General features: G+C 60.5%; 1 protein-coding gene across 2 annotated transcripts in view; it reads left to right on the top strand.

Annotated features, from left to right (window-relative positions):
- The window catches only part of ANKRD11 (ankyrin repeat domain containing 11), a 59,937-nt gene that overhangs the window by 33,592 nt on the left and 11,316 nt on the right, over window positions 1-15,029 (top strand). For both annotated transcript variants that reach the window (XM_065745289.1, XM_065745290.1), the window contains 3 exons: window positions 6,364-6,508; window positions 9,844-9,982; window positions 14,739-14,909. In XM_065745289.1, the coding sequence (XP_065601361.1) occupies window positions 6,422-6,508; window positions 9,844-9,982; window positions 14,739-14,909 (397 nt within the window). In that variant the 5' untranslated portion in view covers window positions 6,364-6,421. The remainder of the gene's footprint in view (window positions 1-6,363; window positions 6,509-9,843; window positions 9,983-14,738; window positions 14,910-15,029) is intronic.

Below are 15,029 nucleotides of genomic sequence, written 5' to 3'. Positions count from 1 at the left end.
ACACCGCTGATCTCAATACGCTGCGTTTCCTCGCGGCTCTAATTGACGGGAGAAAACCAGCTCTGCAGAGGGAAGGGAAGGAAGGGGGGGGGAACTCTGTGCATGCACACATCTTGTGCTCGCTCCTTCCTGCCTGGGGAACGGCCTTCCCCTGCCTGCACAGCACTGCAGATCCATGCACAGATAGCTGCAGGCATCCTGCAGCCCTGGCTGCCCCGTGTGCCATGGCAGCTCTGTGCACGGTCACCCCGCTCCGGGGGAGCCGGGATGCTAACGAGTTTGCATACATCGAATTACAGGCAGCTCTTTAATAGTATGGTTTTTTAGGCCCTGGCTCCAATCCAACATTTTTTTATTTTTATTTTTTTTTTTTTCGTGCTATTATCCTCTATTTACAGCTTTCTGAAATCAGCTGATGTCACCGCACATATGTTTAGAGCCGTTGCTAAGGCGATGAGCTGCAGCACCCACGCAGCCCCACTGAAAGGCTCAGAGCTGCTCGGCACGGCCACGGGCACCACGCAGCGCCTCGCTCTCCCCCCAAAGCAGACTGCAGCCCCCCCAATCCATGCACCCTGTGGCTGGGACATAGCTGGCACCCGTCCCACGTCCCCTTTGAGTCCCTTTGGTGATGGCCATCTCCCGTGGAAGCCATCCCGCAGAACGGACGTTAATGGGCCACCCTTCCTGCAGTGAGGGCAGGGCAGGATCCTGCCCCATACCCTCTGAGATTACATTGTGAGAGTGTTGCGGGGTAAGACTCCTTTGGGGTTTCGTTGGTTGTGTGAAATGCGTGTGAAAAAAATCCTCCCGGTCCGAGGGAAAAAAAGAATGAGCAAAATCAATCTGCCATCTCAGCTGTGAGAAGACGTGGACACGTGTGTATCCATCTCTGTTTTCCGGTCCTCCAGTGCACACCAAGCATCTCAAATGATGACAAACATTTTCTTCCCTGGGAGCTCACTGTTCTCCCACAGATATTTCTTTGCCTTTTTTAAAGGATGCTTTGCGAGGGCTTGACCTAGTTTGGCTGCTGTCGTGCTGCAAAACGATGCTGCATGCACCCAGCACAGCTCCTGCATTCCAGCTCAGTGAGCTGGGCAGAAACAGCCTCACATCGCCCCTTTTCCCTTCCCTTCCCTTCCCTTCCCTTCCCTTCCCTTCCCTTCCCTTCCCTTCCCTTCCCTTCCCTTCCCTTCCCTTCCCTTCCCTTCCCTTCCCTTCCCTTCCCTTCCCTTCCCTTCCCTTCCCTTCCCTTCCCTTCCCTTCCCTTCCCTTCCCTTCCCTTCCCTTCCCTTCCCTTCCCTTCCCTTCCCTTCCCTTCCCTTCCCTTCCCTTCCCTTCCCTTCCCTTCCCTTCCCTTCCCTTCCCTTCAGGATTTATCCCATGGCACAGGTGTTCAGGCAGCACCGTGGGAAGCAGGAGCCTGGGTAGCTAATTTTAGCATAAAACATGAATCTTGTTAATTGCTCGGTGTGCAGGAAGCAGGGGGGTGAGGGCCATGGGGTGGCACTTGTGCTGTCTGTCCCGGTGCGGGTGGGCCGGGCCCTGCTGTGCCCCCATAGCAGTTTTCTGACCGTGTTTATGTGCACCTCTTTGTTTTTTGGGGTGCATTTCAAGAGAACTCCAGGGACAGCTGGGTTAGAAGAGAGCTTTGTTTCAGATGGGGCACTGGGACGCGGCAGCGCGGGGCTGACCTGCTGGCTGCTCTGCCCTGGGGCTGCTGCAGGGCTCTCCCCGGGGTCCTGCTGGGCTTCTCCCTATAGGGACTCTGCTGGGCTTATCTCTACAGGGTTGATGTCAGACTTATCTCGATAGGGTCCCTCCTGGGCTTGTCCCCGTGGGGCTGGTGCCGGCTCTATCCCTCAGGTCGGTGCTGGGCTCCCCTGTGCCCTCCTCACAGCCTGCCCTGCGCCTTGCCGCACACGGGGCCTTGTGCTGGGGGTGCTGCATCCCCCCCAGGTCTGGGTTTTTGTTCTGAGAGTCCAAATATAGCTCTATGTGACCAAGTGCTCATGATGAGATGGAGTAATCCATCCTTGGGGCAAATCCAGGGCTTAAAACTCCTAATAGCCTTGTCCTGGGTGCTGCAGCATGTGCTGCTCCGAGCTGGGGAGTCAAGGTCTGCGCTCCCGATGCTTTAATTCAGACAGTGAGCATCACTTAATAGCAGCGTTTTATTGCATTCGTTTCACTCTCACTTTCCAAAGAGCTCTCGGGATGCATTCAGGCTGCCCGGCCCTTTGGATGCTAATGGACTTCTGCTGGGGTTTTGTTTTTGTTGCTCTGTAGCACCGGGGCTCCCATTTGCAGGGGCATGGTATGAAGAACGCCCAGCGGGACACAATGCGCCCATTCACGGCGGCACAATGGAGGTGGAGCAGGCGTGGGGCTCCTGCCCTCCGCGGTTGGCTGTGCTGGGGGTGCAGCCGTCCCGGTGCTGGGGATGTAGTAGGTGCTGTTGGCGCGGTGCAGCCGTGCAGGGGTTGAGGTGTAAGAAGCAGTGTTGATCCAGCTGGGCGAGCGCTGCTCCGTCTCCTTATCCCTAAAACCCAAAGTGAGCCCGGCGGAGTCCCCCGGCGGTGACGTCCTCCTGCACGGCGTGGCTGTCAGAGCACAGAGCACAGCTCTGCTGCCCGCGTGGTTCTGCGTCGCATCCTTGCTCTGATGGCAGAGTTCCTCCCTCCCAAAGTGGGAACGGAGACACGGACGGACCTGGGCAGGAGTTGGGCAGCATCATCTCAGTGGGCCGAGGGGACGTGGGTGCTGGGGGTCCCACGGCCCGGGGCTGTGGCTGCCTGTGTTTGTGGCTGTTTGCCCCCGCCGGGAGCGACCCGGGCAGCGAACAGCCACGCTTTGTGCTGCTAAAGCTGGGTTTAATCGCTCTCAATCTCAGTCACGAGTCTGAAAGGTGAAGGGGTTCGTGGAGGCTGGAATGAATCAGGCCCGGCCCTGATGGTACGAGCTCTGGGATGCTCGGCCACGTTGCCACGGGAGGGGAAACCTGCAGGTGTGGGCTGGTTCCTACACGGCTCCCTCCACCCCAGCAGTGTTTCTGTGCAGCAGGAGCTGGGCTTCGTGATCAGCCGCCCTGTGCTGGAGCATGGGATGAGGTTGGACTGCAAGACAGCAAAACCCTTTGGGGTTTCTCTGCAGCGTGTTCTTGCGTGTGTCCATACACGTGCACAAGCGTGCACATGGGGACAAGTGCTAGCAGCATGCAGCAGTAACCCATGGCAGTAGAACCATGCAAACCCTGCCCTGCAGCCTGGATTCAGCCCTGGCCTTGTTCAGATGCTAGGAGCAGGTGGGGATGTGCTCATGGTGGAGGTGCTGAGGATGGGAGGGGGTCCCCGTGGCTGTGCCCTTCCTGAGTGCTGTGCACACCTCTCCCAGCAGCGGCTGTGCTGGGGGCACAGTGGGGTCCGGCAGGAAGCAGAGGGGCACGGCAGGATCGGGTGCTGATGTTCAGTCTGGAGTGCAGGAGGGGAACAGTGGGTGAGGGCAGGGGGGCTAGGAGCCCAGGAACCCCTGGAGTGGCTCACAGTGCAGTGCTGATGGTGCGTCCCGGTGTCACACACAGAGCACAGAGTGGTGTCCCCGTGCAGACGTGGTCTGTGAGCTGATAGCTGAAGTCAGACTTCAGAGGTTCGAGGACACCTGTTTTATTGGGACGGAGCGTGAGCGCTCCAGAATGGAGTACTCCCATTGTTCCCACTGCAGCCCTAACGCACCCAACAGACGTCTGCGCCCACTTCCCATCCCTGCCGTGGGGCTGTGGCAGTGGGTGAAGCCTCCAGCCAGCTCTGCTCACGCTGTCTGCCACTGGAAGGCGTCTGCACAACTTCTGCCTCTCCGAGCTGATGGGACGTGGGCACACTGCAGGGCATGGGCAGCGGGCACCGGCCCACCCTGAGGCTTCAGCGCATGTCACGGCCGTGGTGCTGCCCGTCAGAGCAGGGCTGGGTTTGATCCACGAGGGGCTGTGCTCCTGTGGGGCTGGGGGTCATCCCAGGGACCCTCACTGCTCTCAGCGTGGCCGTGTTGTGCAATGCGGGCGGTGGAAGGCTCCCCCCCGTTTCCTTTCCCTTTTGGGACCGTCGCTTTTGAGGTCCTCTGCAGCCACGTCTGGTCTCGGTGTGTGGCCGTGGGCTTGGCCTGCCCTGGGCAGAATAAACATCGTTTTCATCTGGTTCCTTGCCCTGAGAAGTGTGTGTGCTGGGAGATGTTTCAGGGCTGGAGGCTGCTGTCTCACACCCCGTGCAGTGCTCACACCCCGTGCAGGGCTGCCGACCAGAGGTGAGCAGCTCATCGTCATCCCGGGAAGCACCGGGGCTGCCACCCCACGGCGCTCCCACGCTCTCCCACCTCTTGCTGTGCAAAACACGTGCAGCCGTCCCATTGGGAGCCTGGCTGCTCACAAAGCATGCACGGCGGTGCTGGGCAGCGGGGGGGGGGGGGGGGGGGGCTGCAATGGGGGGGTGGGGGGGGTGGGGGTCGGTCAGTGGCAGATGTGAGCAGAGCCCCCAGCCCGGCCCCCCCTCCGCTGAGCCGCTCCAAATGGAGGGCTGCTGCTGATTGTTGTGCAAATGCGCTGCTCCCCGCAAGCTGTCGGGCGGGCTGCGTGCGCAGCGAGAGGCAGCAGCTTTCCAAGCGTAATGAGTCAGCGAGAGGGAACAGAAGGGCGCGGAATTAACGTGGCACCCGTCTGCCTTCTCGTGGTTAGACGGGTTTTCGTGGCTCCACGTGAAGAGGTGCCCGCCCCGCTGCACGCGGCCCCTAAGGGGGTCCGTGCGTGGGGTGTGGGGCACGAAGCCTTCCCAGCGCGGTGCCGGGCTGCTCTGCTGGGGCAGAAGGCAGAGCCGGGTCCTTTGCAGAGCACACGGGAGCCGGCTGAATTTCCTCTGCTCGGGCTTTGGGTGAGCGTGGATGCTGCAGCTGGAACCGAGGGGAAAGAAAAGCTTTAAGCGTCACAGATTGGGAACGGCGCCTGGCGGGGGCTCTCGGGGCTGTAAGGACCTGACCCGGGCTGAGAGCAGGGCTGTGCTGAGGCCTGTGCCTGTCCCAGTCAGCCCTCGTGCTGCGTGGCACTTGGTGGGGAGCAGAGGTGCAGCTTTCTGCTGCCACTCTTCAGCCAGGCGATGCTCTCCATCCTCGCTGTGTGGGTGTGCTGGGTTTGTGCCCGGCCCAGCACCGGGGCCACCGGCACAGCACGCTGAGCTGTGGGAGGAGGAAGAGGAGGAGTGCGTCCCAGCTCCACGCTGTCCTCACGCTGCCTCTGCTGCAGGCCTGGGAGGGGTCTGTCCATCACTTCTGAAGCTCCTTAGAGACAAAACCAACCCGCAGAGCAACCCCCAGGGCCTGCGAAACCCAAGTGGGAAACGTCGAAATAAATGGCGATGGAATGGCCAGGGTCCTTCTGCAGCACCACACCCCATCCTCCTGCCCTGGGGGTCCCGGCCGCCCCCCCGTGCCAGGTTCCCTGTGCGGGACCACCGCTGCGGGCAGTGCTGCAGCCCCGCGCCCGCTGCGCTCTCAGTGTTTTCTTCCCCTCTCCCCGCCCACAGGATTCCCAGTCTTGTGATGCAGCTCTGCGTGACTTTGTTCCTGGACCATTTCCTGCAATTGTAGCCGTGCAGAAACGCGGCTGCCGTTCGGAGGAGTTAATGGGAGCAGTGTGTAGCGTTGTCAGGTGGCAATTAGCTGGGGAAAGGAGTCTGCAAATGGTCGCTGCTGCGGCTGTCTCGGTGTAGGTGCAGGGAAGGCTTTGCTGCAGGAGTTACGGGTCGCTGCTCAGGGCACTGCTGCTGCACAGATGCTTTTTAGCCTCCGCTCTCCGGAGAGGAGGTATTTTTGTTCACCTAAAAAGGCCTCGCCGGCCTTGGCTGCAGCCCCCGCTTCTGATCCCCGTTCCAGCTCATGCCTCGCCGTATTTCAGATGTCAGCTGCCTTTTCAGCCCTGTAACCAGGCAACACATGGCAGAGCAGGCAGGGCTTTGTTATTCCCCGAATCGAGTACCTAGGCCGAGGCACACAGCCACGCTGCTGCAGGGGGGAGCCCACGGTGAGCGCCCACCCGTGTGCGGGGCTCTCCCCTCCTCCCCACATTCCAGAAGCGTGCTTTGGGAGCACTGCAGTGTGCCCGACTTCATCCCACTGCTGGGGGAGGCTTGGTGGCAGTGAGGGCGCACAGCCTGTCCCAGGCTCCCAGGCCGTGTGTGCAGGGCAGGCCCCGGCTTGCTGCCGTGGTGCTGCTGCCCCGGGAGAGCTCCGTGTGGTTTATCCCCCAGGAAGTGCTTGCCTTCATCCCCTTTGAAACGATCCTTTTGCCACGTCTGACTTCTCTTTTCCCCTCTCTGACAGACGGTTGATGATGAGGCGATGGCAGCATAAATGAAGATCAAGTAAGGAAGGCAGAACGATGCCCAAGGGTGGGTGTTCTAAAACACCACAGCCAGAAGATTTCTCTCTCAGCAACGACATGGTGGAGAAACAAACGGGGAAAAAGGTAGCGTGGTTCGTTGGTTGCTTTCCTTTGGGAGTGCCCCGTGTGCCCGCTGCCTCTGAGCTGTGACGCCGTTTCCCACGGCAGTGCCTTGCCCGGGGCTGTGTCTCCTGGACCAGACCTGCTTGCTGGCACTCTGCCTGCACCTGAGGTCCCCTCTGCCTTCTCAGAAGTGGTAGTGCTGCCTGGGATGTGCTGCACCCGCACAGACCTGGGTCAGTGGGCAATGGGAGTGTGTGGGGAGGCCTCCGGTGGCACTGGGGCTCTGGGGGGGTCTCTGCTAAGCGTGGGAGTGCCGTGCAGCACTGTAGTGCGGTGAGTGCTGTGTGAGGGAGGGGGTCTTCCTCCTCCCCCCTGGCTGCTGGCGCAGGGTCTGGGTGCTGAGCACGGCCTGGCCAGCAGCTGCTCTGCACAATTGCTGTCGGGGTTTATTTGAGGGCCTGATTGGGCCTGAGGTGAGGTTGCTGCAATGAGATCTGAGTGTAAGGGTAAGTAAGTACATGCTTCTCCCCTTCTTTCCCACACCCAGATGCTCTTTGCTCTGGAGACTCGCACTGTGCCTCCTCTCTTTCAGCTTCCCCTGGCCTTTCCTTGGTGTAGCTTCCTGTGAATAGAGCAGCATTCAGGTGTTACCTTTAAATCAAATCCGACCCCCACCTCTGCTGTATTCCGCATCAGAAACAAACGTGGCCCACCATCCCTTTGCCCTCCCCCTCCCAGCCTTCCCTGGGTGCTCTCCAGTCCTGCTGTCCCCTGTCGCCGCATCTCATGCTCTGATTCCACCACACTGCCACGTTATCAGCAAAAGGAGGCGAAGGAGAACCAACCAGGAAGAAAATCCCTGTCAGAAATGTGTTCGTGGCGCTGGCAGCCTTGGCCCCACTCCCCTGCCCGTGCATTTGAGTCCATTGCAGAGCCACACTGTGGGGTTCCCCACCCTGCATTACCCCGGCCGTTGCTGGGCCCGCACCCTGGGGGTCCTCACCCATTCCTCTCCACGGCGCTGCTCCCCACGGCCCAGCAGCAGCACGGGGGTTCCTCACCCCCAATGTTAACTGTGCTGCGGCTCCGTGAAGGCTCCAGAGGCCCTCGTGGGGAGCTGGGGCTCGGTCTGGGCACGGGGCCTTATAAGGGCTGCTCTGCCCCGGGCTGCAGCGCGGCCTGAGGGCTGTGCGGAGCTATGCACGCCTTATATGAGGAATTCCGCAGCTCTGCACTGCCCCACGGCTGCGTGCTCACAGCTGAGGCCCGGCCCAGAGCTGCGCAAGGAGAGCCCCCACTGCAGCCATGTCCCTCACGGCTGCTGGGAGCTGCACTGTGGCTCACGGTGCTGCGTGTGTGGGGAGTGCCTGGCTTGCACAGCCTGAACAGCAGTCACAAAACGTGGAGCTCAGCCTTCGCTCAGGGCTTTCCCCCCCCCTCCGGGTCCAGTACAGGGAAGCCGTCTGGTCGCGGTGCCTGGGCTGTGCTCGGGCAGCCCTGCAGTGCTCCCAGTGGCACCGCAGTCCCAGCTGCGTCCCTCTGTGCTCCCAATGTTTTGTGGCAGCCGATCAGGGCACGTTCACACTGCTGTGAACTCCACACCCGGTGTGCTGCACGCTGGGTATGGAAGCACCCCGAGGGACGCAGGGGTTGGGATGGTGCTGGGGATTGTTTCCCCCACCCTCGGCACGTCCCTGCAGGGCTGTGCTCCCACCCCCCCTCGTGCACAGCGCAGGCTGCCAGCTCCTCTGCTTGCTCACTGCAGCTTGTTTTTTTACGAGCGTTGCAACCTGAAACACTTCCAACGTGTTTGGGAGAACAAAGGGCGTTGGGGATTTCCACGCCAGGCTTTGCATAAGAGGCCGGGATGTGAGTCAGGTTCTGCCGTGCAACGCCACATGGGTACCCACAGCTGCCGGGCGCTGGGGAGGGGGCTCAGGCTGCTGGGGGGCAGCTCCGTTGGCATGGGGGACTTGAGGTGGCCCCGCTTACTCATCTGGTAAATTTTCCTGAGAGTGTAAGGTGGCAGCAGGGGGGTTTCCTGCCGCTGTGCCCCGCAGCCTGCCCTTCACCTGAGAGGTTTCCAGTAGCACTCAGGGAGGGACTTTGCCCCCGGGCTCCGCTCGGTGCCAGGTGGGTGCTCACACTCATTTCTGTGCTGCACTGCTCAGATGAGTCCAGCTTAGCTGAGGCATGGGATGACCCAAATGCGAAAACTTCTGCTCAGAAGGGACATTTGTCATTACAATATTGGATGCAATTACAGAAGTGCAGCTTAAAATAAGAATCCAACGGCAGGCAATGTTTCCAGGAAAGCGATGCTCTGCTGCCTTAACTGCTGTGCGGTGTGGGCTCCAGAGCTCACTGCCTTCCTGGGGGGCAGAGCTGGGCCCTCCTCGCTCCCATGTGTGGAAGAGGTTCCCCACATGCATCCCTCACTCCTCAGCTTGGGTCGTGGATCAGCAGCTGTGAGTGCAGACAGAGCTGCCCAGGCCTGCCCGGTGCCCCGCAGCCATTTCCCATGCCGGGCTCTCCTCTGTGCCTGGGAACGCCGTTTGTTCAGTTCCCCCTTCTTTCTGTCCCCTCACACGGCCCTTTCAGCAGCACTGCTGTAACACAAGGACACACATGGAGTCCTGCAGGCTCGGGCTCTCGCACCGCAGCATCAAAACCCCAAACGGAGGGAGTTCAGGGCGGCTGTTTCCCAGGAGCTGCTGCTCCTGGGCCAGGTGGGCTGGTGGCAGAGCCCGGCTCCAGCTGCTCCCGCTTTGAAGAGCACAAACAAAGAGCAGCGCTCGGTGCAAGGCCGGGCTGCTGCCGAGCTCTCCCCCACGCTGATGGCTGGAAGGAGCAGTGCAGTCGAGGAAATCCCACCGCGGGGTGCCAGGGGCTGGAGCGCATCCTGGCCTCCCGCTGCACAGGGCCATGAGGGACTTGGGTCTGCACGGAGCTTCCGTTCCTCCGGCTCTCACTGTCGCTGTGACAGTCCTTCTTTGTGCCATCGCCCTCCTCAGGATGTCAGAGGAGGGTGTCACTGCCCGTGCCGAGCAGCGTCGCCTCCCACGCTCTCGTGCAACAGATTGGATTTGTGCTTAAGGTCGCTTTTCCTCTTAAAATCCCGCTAGGAAGCAGCTTAGAGTTAAGCAGCTCAGTGCTTCAACCTGCGCTGCCCTCTCTGTCCAAGTGCTTTTTCCTGCAGTGCCTGCAGCAACTCCGCCGCTGCAGCACTCCCACCCTGTGCCCACTGCGTGCATCCTGGGCTCTGCTGTGAGATCCTGGGGCACTGCTGTGCCCGCAGTGGCTCCCGGGTGCTGGAAGGGACAGCCGCTGACCCACCCTCTGCTTTCTCTTCCCAGGATAAAGATAAAGTTTCTCTAACCAAAACTCCCAAGTTGGACCGGAGCGATGGCGGCAAAGAGGTGAAAGAGAGGGCTACCAAGAGGAAGTTACCTTTCACTGTGGGAACAAATGGAGATCAAAAGGACTCGGATACAGGTACGGGATCCAGAGTGCACAGTGCGGACGGGAGCGCCCTCTGAGGGAGCACAGCTCATTTAAACCCACACAGCATGCACCCACCTCGAGCCATTAAAACGTGGCACACTCACAGATGTGTGTGTTCCCTCTCTCGCCGTGCTCTGTTACTTCGGGGCTGAACTCTGATTCCGGACTGAAAGCTTCAAAGCTTTGGTGTATGTGGGTGAAGGACGGCGGCACCATGGGCCGTTCCCAGAGCTGGAGCACCCTTGGGTGGCAGGGCTGTGCAATGCTTTGCCCCGAGCAGCTCTGCTTGGCAAGTCAGCCCTCCAGAATGGTTTCTGGAGCAAAAATCCTGGACCTCAGGTGCTGAGAAAAAAACAGCGTCAGTCTGTGTGCCTGATACAGACCCAGCAGCATCCCTCTGCCTCCACTTCTCCCTCCTCCCATCTCCCCCTGGTGCAGCAGCTCCCACGCCCGCAGCGTGCTGGGAGCCTACGTGCTGCCTGGCAGCACCATCAGCTCCTTCCCCAGCAACCCCGGGCTGCGAGGGAGCTTTGGCATGAAAAATAACCCAGCACAGCGAATGGCATTGTGAAGAAACATGCTGCAGGGGGAAGGGGGCGGCCGAGGCTCGAGGGGTGCAGCCTGGGACACACAGCGCAGCACACCGGCCTTGCTGGGCATGGCTTCTTCAGCTGTATTTGTGCCTGCTCCCTGCAGGGAGGAGTGCGCTTCTGGGGCTTTCAGTCATCCCCCAGGGAGAGGCAGGACTCAGAGCTCCTGGGAACGGCAGGACTGGAGCGGGGCTGGCTCCCAGTTGCCAGCAGGTGCTGGTGGCTGTGGGCACAGCCTGCCCCGCTGCTTTGGAGCAAGAGGGGAATGCACTGGGGCGGCTCTGCTCTGACGGGGTCCCTGCTGGCTGCTGCCTTGGCCTCCCTGCAGCTTCAGGGCTTGAGTGGCATCTCTGGGACAGGTTATGCACGTTTGCAGGATGGGAGCATGGAAAAGAAGAGCTCGGTTTTGTCCAGGTCATTCCTAAACCCTGCTATTGCTAGGTGCTACCCAGGCTTGAGTTAACTGGCTTTCAAAGCTGCAGGCGTGGGAGCTGTTGTGTGCTGTGCTGCTCCGGGTCAGAGGGTACTGCTCCAGAAACAACTGCTCCGTTTTGGAGCTCCCCAAACACCTGTGATCCTGGAGACTTCTGAGGAGGGGTCCTGGTGGGCAGGGGGAGCGTTGCATTTGGCACTGCTGTGTGGCTGTGGCTGTGTGCAGGCCGGGCTGGGAGCGCTGGGTTGGTGCCGCGTGGTCTGGGAGCACTGTGGCTTTGGGTCATGGGATTTCTCAGCAGCACTCAGTGTTTCTGTGCTGTTACAGCTGTGTGAGATGAACCAAACCTCCCCCCTACACACACACAGCAGCGTCCCCTGGCATCAGAGCTGTGCAGCTCTGTGCTCCGCTCCTGCAGCGCGATGCTGAGCCGAGGCCAGCAGTGCAGGAGTCAGAGCTGGCCCAGCCCTTCGCTCCCAGCAGCACAGCCCTGAGCTCCGCAGGGCTCCTCGGGCACTGTGTGCTGGAGGCAGAGGGCACGAGGAGCACTGCAGCATCCAGAGCCGCAGCACTGGGTACTGCTGCACGGCCCCGCGCCCAGCTCTGCTCGGATGTGCGCAGCTGGGGCTGGGGGCTGCGCTGCACTTCGCATTGGTCGGATCCTTTCAGTCCTTTCTGGGTTGGTTTTTGTTGTCTTTTTTTTTTTTTTTTTTTTTTTTCTTTTTGACTAAAATAGTCGAGAAGCTGTTCTCACCTAGCAACCGCGGGGGGAGCGCGTGTCACAGCGGCTGCGCTCCGTAATGCCGCGCAGTGCGGATGGGCTGCCAACAGCCGTGGCCTTCACGGGGCCCTTGGAGCTCCTGCACACACTGGGCAGCTGGGAGCAGTGCTGGGGGGTGGCTGCCCCCCCCCGCCCTCCTTAGCATGCAGGGGAGCAGCCGCAGCTCTGCCAAGCATCTCTCAATGACGGCTTTTTCTTTCATAGAAGAGCTTTGATCGGCGCTGTCTGCGGAGCGTCCTGCCCCCGGCTGCTGGAGGGGGGCCTTCCTCCTCCTCCTCATCCTCCTCTTCCCCTGGTTCTTTTGGCCTCGTGGGAAATGAGAAGTCGGGCCCTGAAATTGGGTCTCTCGCGGGGTGATGTGTATTTGTCATGGAGATGGGCTTCAGACCGAACGCCGGGGCTCCCCCTGCAGCAGCCTCATAGTCAGGGGCCGCTCTGCATAGGCCCACTGACACGTTTCTGTGTGCTTGTGCTGCCTGCCCAGTGAGCACAGCTCGGGGAAACAGTGCAGCCTGGGCTGCTGGGGGCCTGGGGCACGGCACTGAGCCTCTCCAGCTCAGTCCTGCTTCTGGGGGTGCTGGAGCTGCAGGGCTCAGGGTGGCAGCTCTGCTTCCCCTCTCTGTCCTCCTGCCCTCCCTTTGGCTGCATGCAGGCAGCACCACCGTGTGCTCACCCTGCAGCTGCAGCAGCACACGCACCAGCTCCCTGCTGCAAACTGTGCCTTGCTCCCTGCTGCAAGGTGCACGCTCCCTGCTGCAGGCTGCATGCTCCATGCCCACCCGCTGCCCTCCTGCCCCGTCCCTTGGTGCTGGGCTCTTGGCTGCCCTCGCTGTGTGCCCTCTGACTGCTGCAGCAGGGATGAGTCACGCTTACGCATGCCAGGCTGGGGACTGGGAAGGCAGAGCTTGTGCAGTCTCTCGGGGGTGCAGTGCAGTCTCCATTGCTGTCTGTGCCATTCTAATTTATTCCTATTGATCTTGTGTTTGCGTGCCTGCTCAGTGCACAAAGCCGAAACGCCCGACCTGTGAGCGGTGCTGGTTGCCGAGCTGCTCGGCGCAAGCTGCAGCTTTGGGAATGGTATTTTTCCTCAGGGTACCACCTTGTAAGCCTGTGCTGTCATGTCGGAGCTGGCTGAGCAGATGCTGCCTGTGTTAATGGTACGTGGGAGTGGGGAGCTGCTCCCCAACCCACCTGAACCCAAAAGCTTCCCCCGCCGCTCGCCTCTGCCTGCGCCGAGCCCATCGGATCACAGCGTGCTTGGGTTGCAAGGGACAGTAAACATCATCCACGGGGCACGAGCCCGGAGCCAAGCTCTGCATGCAGCTTCTCCCTGTGAGCCTGCAGCAGCCTTGCTCTGAGCAGAGCTTTCCAGGCTGCAGGGGAAGGGGTTGTAGCTGTGGGGCAGGGAGCCCACGTCCCGCAGGAGCCCGGTGCCAGCAAGCACCGCGCAGCACGCGCTGCCCGGGTTATTTTTATCGTGTCGATCACATGCTTTTCAATGCTAAATGTTCTGTGGAGGAGGAGAGTTCTCCGACTGCGGAATGAATAGGAGTTTAGGGGCTTGGGGTTGAACTTGGTAATGAGTGTTTGCAGCTCGCAGGCTCACTGACAGCCTGCAGCGGCCACGTGTGTTAAGGAATGCTGCCCAAAACATCGCCTTGTTGGTGCTCAGGTGGCAGTGTGTGCGGTGCCGAGGCTTTGCTCGGAGAGAGCACAGTGTGGGTTTGTGGTTTCTGGGCTCACATCGGGGTTTGCAGCCCCGGCAGTGAGCAGAGGAGCAGGGCTGAGCCCCTGGTGCTCACCCCTGTGCTGCTCTATGTGAGCGGTGTGCCAGAGGGAGCGAGGAGGGGGAAAACAGGAAAGAAATGTTATTTCTTATTGATTCATAGTCCGGGGGAGGAATGTATGGCTCTCTGAGCCCGTCAGAGATGCGCGTGTTCTGCTCAGGTGTGAGAGGGAATGTTGCAGTGAGATGTGTCTCAGGGAAAACGTGGACTTTTTCAACCATTTTGTCACCTCCCATTGGGAAACAGCAGTGATCTGGGGTTTGGGGCTGCCGCCTGCAGGGTGTGCAGTGTGGGACCGGGGCCTCGTGGTGGTGCACTGCCCTGCCTTGGGCCTCCTCCCCATGCCACGTGGGGAGCAGGGACTGCTCACCTGCAGTGGTAACCTGTGTGTGTGTGGCCATATCTCCTGATGTTTCCTGCAGGGTTATGACAGTTGCCTGGTAGGAGGCACACAGCAAGCCTGCTTGAAAAGGGGTCTACTTGCTGCTCTGCCTCTTGCTTGGCTGGCTGCAGGAAAGGAAACCAAAGTTTGGTTTCCTCGAGTGAGAGCTGGAAGCCTCGGCCACATCCCTGCAGTGGGTCAGCTGTGGGAGCACCCAGGTGGGAGCACCAGCACCAGGGGAGGAGCTGCCAGCGCTCCTGCTTGAGGGAGGAAGTGGGATTTGTAAGGAGAAAACTGGAAAAACACTTCAGAAAGCTGTGGTCAGGCTTTGTGCCGTGGCAGTGGGGTGGTCCAGCAGGCCGAGCTCTGCGTGGTTCACTGAGCTGAGGTGAAGCAGCAGCACTACCCAGCTGCCACACTGCACCTCTGCTGGTGCCTGCAGTTCAGGCCATGCCGTGGTGGTGGTAAGGATGCAGGCAGTCCTTGAAGCACGGTGGCATGGAATAGAGGCTGCTAGAAGCTGGGAGGAATGTGCAGCGTGGTAGCACTGTTGGTGCTGGGTCTGCCCACCCCACCCTAACCCTAACCCCATCCCACCATGGGCAGCAGAATGGCAGCATGAGCCTGGTGCCAGCACTCCCAGCTCTGTGACGTGCTGTCCCCCAGAGGCTTAGTGATCCCTGAGACAGCAGCAGGGACACGGAGTGCTGCTCGGGAAGGAACACAGCTCCCAGTGCAGCAGCACTCACTCACTGGTTGTGCTTTGTGTCACAGAAAAGCAGGGTCCGGAGCGGAAGAGGATTAAAAAGGAGCCCGCCACGAGGAAGCCTGGCTTGCTGTTTGGGATGGGCCTTTCAGGAATCCGGGCAGGCTACCCGCTCTCCGAGCGCCAGCAAGTTGCTCTGCTCATGCAGATGACAGCAGAAGAGTCTGCAAACAGCCCAGGTGAGCTCGGGAGCATGGTTTGTGTGGGTGAGGCTCACAGCCAGCTGCTGCATGCGTACCCCGCCTGCTGTGGGGTCTGTGCATACCTCCCATCCCATCCATCCCGTCCCATCCCATCCC

This window comes from Cyrtonyx montezumae, unplaced genomic scaffold (assembly GCF_038088225.1).
Source record: "Cyrtonyx montezumae isolate F1298 unplaced genomic scaffold, pur_monq_1.0 scaffold_35, whole genome shotgun sequence".
In the NCBI taxonomy this organism is placed as follows: domain Eukaryota; kingdom Metazoa; phylum Chordata; class Aves; order Galliformes; family Odontophoridae; genus Cyrtonyx; species Cyrtonyx montezumae.
The sequence above is the reverse complement of the archived record's forward strand: the minus strand, read 5'-3'. Positions and strand labels throughout refer to the sequence as shown.